Here is a 6,000-nt window from a genome sequence, read left to right on the forward strand (position 1 = left end):
AGAATTTGGTTTCAACATAGAGTTACCGCGGCACAGCCTTGAGCCGTTGAGCTACAACTATCCCTCCTGACCCCAGAAGGCCAGGCAATGTGAACGACTGATGCAGGGAACTGGAATTTGCTCACAGAGAGAGAGGGAGAGAGAGAGAGAGAGAGAGAGAGAGAGAGAGAGAGAGAGAGAGAGAGAGAGAGAGAGAGAGAGAGAGAGAGAGAGGGAGGCACTGCAGAAGTCAGAAACACACCTGCAGCCCTCCATCTCCAGTCACCATATTTCATGATATTCACACAACAGCCCATAAGCTGTACCTTGATCCCAAAGTTAACTCACGAACAAACAAGGGTCTTAGAATAAGACACATGAGGCTGGAGAGGTTAAGAGCGCTCAGAGGACCAGTCCAGTCCCAGGAGATCCAATGCCCTCTCCCAGCCTCTGCAGACACACACACACGCGCGTAGACACACACACGCGCGCGCGCGCGCACACACACACACACACACACACACACACACACACTAAAAAAGCATGCACAGGCAGAGAAGGATGGCGGAGAGGTGTTACGGTGTATGTTTGTCTGTACGCTCCTGAGTGTGGGTCCAGGAGGTCTCTGCTTTGCCGTCCAGTTTTTTGAGGCCTGAGAGCATCTGCGGAGTCCCCCCCTCCTGTCTCGCTGTAGGAGGGCCGTGATTACAGACATACCCTACCATGTCTGGAATTTCCATGGGTTCCAGGACTCCGAACTTGGGTCCTCACATGCTGTGTCATTTAAGGTGATGCTCAACATCTTGAACACACAGAGTCCCTCTAGTGTGTGCCTAAGTGGCACACACTACTTATGACAGCATAGAGCCGTGGGACTTTAAGAGGAACCTCAGAATGTTCACAAATGCCTTAAACCTGTATGTTTTCTAGCCAACAGTTCTACGTTAAGGGACTTTCCTTTCCCTGGAGGAAAACCAACTGGGTAAGAGTGGAAAGATCAGCTGCCTTAAGCTGTCATGTCAACCAGATCCAGAAGCGCCTCACCTTCAAGTTCAAGGGTGAGGAGATCAGTGTAGTGCTTCCTTTAATTCTAAACACCAGAAACCCTGCAAAACTGTCATGGCATCCATACAAATAGGGACGGATGGCTCAGTGGCTAAGACACCTTGTTGAGCAGGTCATGAGTACCTACACCTACACCTAACACCTACAATGTGACAAGCTGGGCAATACACACACACACACACACACACACCTATAACCCCACCTCTGCGAGGGTCTAGAGGCAGGAGGAGCACTGGGATCTCCTGGCTCCTAGCTTAGCTGAGAAAATGCAGGCCCTAGGTTCAAGGAGAGACTCGGCTTCAGAGAAACAGGAAGAGAGTGATAGAAGACACATAAGGCCTCTTCCTGCTTCGGCACTCCACTTACAGACATGCACACACAGACACACACAGACACACAGACACACACACACACACACACACACACACACACAAGAAAACCAACATGTGCAAACAGTAGGCCACATGTAATGATGAAAAAAGTATAAATAGACTTTTAGAAAGTGGAAAGACTGGAATAGTAAAAACAATTTTTATTTGTTACTTTTATTTTTTTATGAATTTTTTTTAATCTTAAACTTAAGTGAGTCCAGGACAGCCAAGGCTACACAGAGAAATCCTGTCTCAAAAAGCCAAAAGAAAAAAAAAAAGAAAGAAAAAGAAAAAGAAATCTTAAACTTAAGTTTTCCTTATCTGAGAGAACACACAGGTACTCAGTGTACAGGAAGAAAGATCCTCAAATAAAGCCCATCACAGTAATAGTTATGCAGAGAAGAAAAAAAAAAAAATTAACTGTTGATTTTGAGAGAAGGACTCATGCAGCACAGGCTAGCCTGGAACTTGTTACATAACCAAGGATGACCTTGAACTCGTGATCCTTCAGCCTCTACTTCCATAGAAGTTGCTCTACAGCTCAGTTGTGAGGTGTCCACAATGTCATAGGTCAACTGCCTACTGGGCTAACCCAAGCCACCTGATGGCTAGCGTGAAAGAGAGGCAGGGCTGAGCATCAGATAGCCTCTGTATTAGTCAATTCACCATGATCAAGGCAACTTACGGAAAAGCTTATTTAGGCTCATGGTTCCGGAAGGTTAGGCTCCATATAGGAGGCCTAAGGCATCAGAAGCAGGAAGCTGAGGGGGGAGGGCTCCCATGTTAAACCTCAAACAGAACCAGAAAGAGCGCTGTGGGAGTGCGCTAAAGCTTACCTCAGTGACATACTTCCTCCAACAAGGCCACACCTCCTGAGGCTCCCCCAACAGTGCCATCAGCTAAGCATCAATATTACTTAAATTGTTATCTGAGCTTACACAAACCATCACAGTCCAAGAAAGCCAAGGCTTTGTCTTATGGAGTGGAAAGGCAACACACAGTGTCTAAGATCAGCAACAAACTCCAAGGGACATCGCCAGAAACGTGTTATTTAGAGACAGCAAGGTAGCTCAGCAGTAAAGGTGCTTGCTGGCAAGGGCCTTGAACCCAGGGACCCAACATAGTAGATTGACTCCCTCTTCTGTTCTCTAACCTGCACACTTATGCCTGCCAAATAAGTAAACAGAATAAAATAAAAAATGTGATTCAGAGCCAGGCATGGTGGCTCACATCTTTAATCCCAGCACTTGGGAGGCAGAGGCAGGAGGATCTCTGTGAGTTCCAGGCCAGCCTGGACTACAAAGTAAGTCCAGGACAGCCATGGCTGTCTCAAAAAAACCAACCAACCAACAAACAAACCATATGATTAGAGCTCCAAGAGATTTGAATATGGCTACCTCTAGGTATGGAGACAGAGAGGGAAATTCCTATTTTCTGCCTGTAGTATTATTTGACTATTCATTCTGGTTTTTTTGAGACAGGGTTTCTCTATGTAGCCTTGGCTATCCTAGACTAGCTTGTAGATCAGGCTGGCCTTGAACTCACAGAGCTCCACCTGCCTCTGCCTCTCAAGCACTGGGATTAAAGGCATGTACCTCCACTGCCGGGCTCAAGGATAATTTGACTTTTTAAAATAGGCAGTTATCTCTGTTCAACAAAGGTGGGTGCAGATTTTGGAGATGGCTCAGTGGATAAGAGTGCCTGCTGCAAAAACATAAAGAGCTGTGTTTGGATTCCCAGCACCCCTGTAAAAATCAGGCTGTGGTGGTACACACCTGTCATGCCAGTGTTAGGGGTTTGAGACAGGTGGATCCCAGAGGGTCAACGAGAAATGGTGCCTCAAAAAATAAGGTGGGGGGCTGGTAAGATGGTGCAGTGGATAACGGTGTTTACCACCAAACCTGACAACCTACCTCAAACCCTGGGGCCCACATGATAAAGCGAAGACTGCTCGCTATAAGTTGTCCTCTGACTTTCATATGCCGTCTTTATGTCACTCCCAGCCTGCACTGGGCCTAGATGAATGAGCACAGCCGCACACACCCATGCGCACACGCTTAGACCCAAAAACAACCGTAACTAAGGAGGATTTTATTTACAAGGTTTCCCAACTTTCTCAAAAAGTTCACTGCAAGCCAGGTAGGGTGGTGCGCACCCCTGTAATCCCGGCACTCAGGGAGGCAGAGGCAGGCGGATCTCTGTAAATTCAAGGCCAGCTTCATCCAGGGCAGCCAAGGCTACACAGAGAAACCCTGACTCGAGAAACAAAAAGTTCACTTCAGCCTGAAGAGAGACCTATGCCAACCCTTCAACCGCGGTTCTGTCTACTGATGGGATTACAGGTCCTTTATGTTTCTTCTTTTGCTTTTATGTCTTCGGATTCTGAAAAGGCACGCAACAACAGAGAGCATGTGGACTGCACACCTAAAACCACAAAGTGGTAGTGGTCCAAGCCACCCCGCAGAAAACCCAGCTCGGTTACTTGAGCTTCTGTTTGCTGAAGCTGGAGAGCCTGCCAACTCCCTCACTCACACAGCAAATATTTGTTGAGCCCTTTAACACCAGGCTAGGCCTTGCACTGTGACTCTGATACTTTTGGCTATTTATGAGGGCTGCAGATACCCTCAGGGCTGGCTGGGCCAAGCACTGGGGAGAGGGCCTAAGCCAGCTCTTTCCCAACCTCCTGTGGAAGCTGGAAGCTGATTCGGTGGGTTTGGGGTGGATCTGAGGCGGAGGAGCCAGCAAGCTCCCGGGATCCATACAGTGGTTGCTTAAGCTTTCTCAGATGGGTCCACTCTCTACTTGAGAAGTCTCAGCCATCCACGATCACACACCCCCCCCTCTACCTTTTATATGGGCTGGCTATCAGTCTCCCAAATGCTTCCTTGCGTCCAAGATGCAACAGAAAGGGGACTGACCCCACCCCCACCCCGTTAGACTGTGTAAGTGGACTCTCCTTAGCAAGTAAGAGCAGAGCTCAAGAAGTGGTTCTGATTCTTAGCTCCACCCCCACGGTGGAGCTTTACTCCTTTTCCTCTCTGGGCCTCAGTTTCTTCACGTGTGAAATGCGCTTACTTGTCAGAGAGGAGCGTTTCAGGGTCTACACAAGCTCACAAGCAGCCTCAGGATGACACCCTGACACCCTGACAGAGGGAGAAGACAATAGACAGTGGCCGCCTCTAGTTGTCAACAGAACTCCAGGAGGAAGGCCTGGCTTCCAAGGGAGACCTTGGCAAGCCCTGCCCCTTCCCGGGCACGTGCCCAGCCCCCACCAGGATGTGTTCAGGTCCAGTACAGGAGCCCTCGGGTTCTCAGGGAGGCCGAGAATCTCGGAATTTACTCGGGGAAATGTTCTTGATTCATCTCAACTTGACTACAAGTCAATTTCGTAAAGATAATTACGAAACAGGAAAGTTCTCTCTCTCTCTTTTTAAAATAACTAATAATAGGTAAAAATTTAAAACTGGGGGTGCAGCTCAGTGGTAGAGCATCCGATGCCTGGTTCGTGAAGCTCTGGGTTCTAGCCTAGCACTGTGAAGTGGGTCGGTTTGAGAAAAGCTTTGTTCCCAGGGACTCATGCACGTGGAGATCAGGTGAGGGAGGCCCTAGGTATTCCGGACACCCAAGATAAATAACCGCCTAACAAGTATCTGGCTCTCCGGATAGGTCATCATCCTAATAGCCCCAGCAAACTGGGATGCCTCCCACAACAGACATCCTGAGGGTCACAACCGTCGGTCCCCAAGCGACCCCAAGGCGAAAGAACTTGGATGTGAGTTTTGCACTTTACAAAGAAGTCGAGGCAGAGCTCATGAGTGTTCCCGGAGCCCGCGGGAAGACCGGAGCCAGCTCGGTGGGCGGAGCTGGAGGCGCGCGAGCAAGCCGGGTCCACCTGCCTCCCTCCGCCCAGCCGGGCCCGGCCTGGCACTCACGATCTCAGCCACGATCAGGAGCCCCGGTAGGGTGCGGAGGAACTCTCGGTCGTAGGCGAAGCTGCTGCTGGTGGTGGAGAAGTTCTCCGCGAAGGAGCTGGCGGTGGTGGTGACCGTGTGAGAGCGCGCGCGCTGCTGCTCCTCCATCGTCGCGCCGGGAGCTGGCCCGGGTCCCCGGGGGCCTACCCCCCACCCAGAGAGTTCCCTGGGCTCAGGGTCGCGGGCCAGCGCCAGGGTCAGGGCCAGGGAATCGCAGCTGGTGGGAGTCGGGCACTATGGGGTGGCCTCCAGGGTCAGGTCTGCGAGTGTCCCCACTCGTCGCGCGCGCTCCGGGGTTGCGCGGGGAGCCCGGAGCGGGATCGCTGGCAACCGGTGGCTGCGGAGGGCGGGGGGAGGGGAGGGGAGAGAAGGGGAGGGGAGGGGCGTAGACGGGGCGGCTGGAGGGCGGGCACTCGGGGACCTCCCCTCGGGGGCGCCGCCGCGCGGCCACTGCACCTGTCTTCCGTGGACTGAGAGCTCTCAAGAGTGTAGGGTCGCGCGGAATCGCTAAGGGTGATCCGCGCTCCTAGTTGCACCCCTGCTGGCTCTTCCCACAATCAGGCTCCGCCCACCTCGGGCCACCAGACTTGGACTTGCTTCCTCCCACCTGGCCG

At 51.5% G+C, this 6,000-nt stretch overlaps 1 protein-coding gene across 1 annotated transcript in view; it reads right to left on the reverse strand.

Annotated features, from left to right (window-relative positions):
- Positions 1-5,577, reverse strand: part of Cmtm8 (CKLF like MARVEL transmembrane domain containing 8) — a 49,075-nt gene extending 43,498 nt beyond the window's left edge. Inside the window, exon 1 of the mRNA XM_051140533.1 lies at positions 5,348-5,577. Within this exon, the coding sequence (XP_050996490.1) occupies positions 5,348-5,494 (147 nt within the window). The 5' untranslated portion in view covers positions 5,495-5,577. The remainder of the gene's footprint in view (positions 1-5,347) is intronic.
- Between the last annotated feature and the right edge of the window lie 423 nt (positions 5,578-6,000).

Source organism: Acomys russatus, chromosome 32 (genome assembly GCF_903995435.1).
Source record: "Acomys russatus chromosome 32, mAcoRus1.1, whole genome shotgun sequence".
Classification (NCBI taxonomy): domain Eukaryota; kingdom Metazoa; phylum Chordata; class Mammalia; order Rodentia; family Muridae; genus Acomys; species Acomys russatus.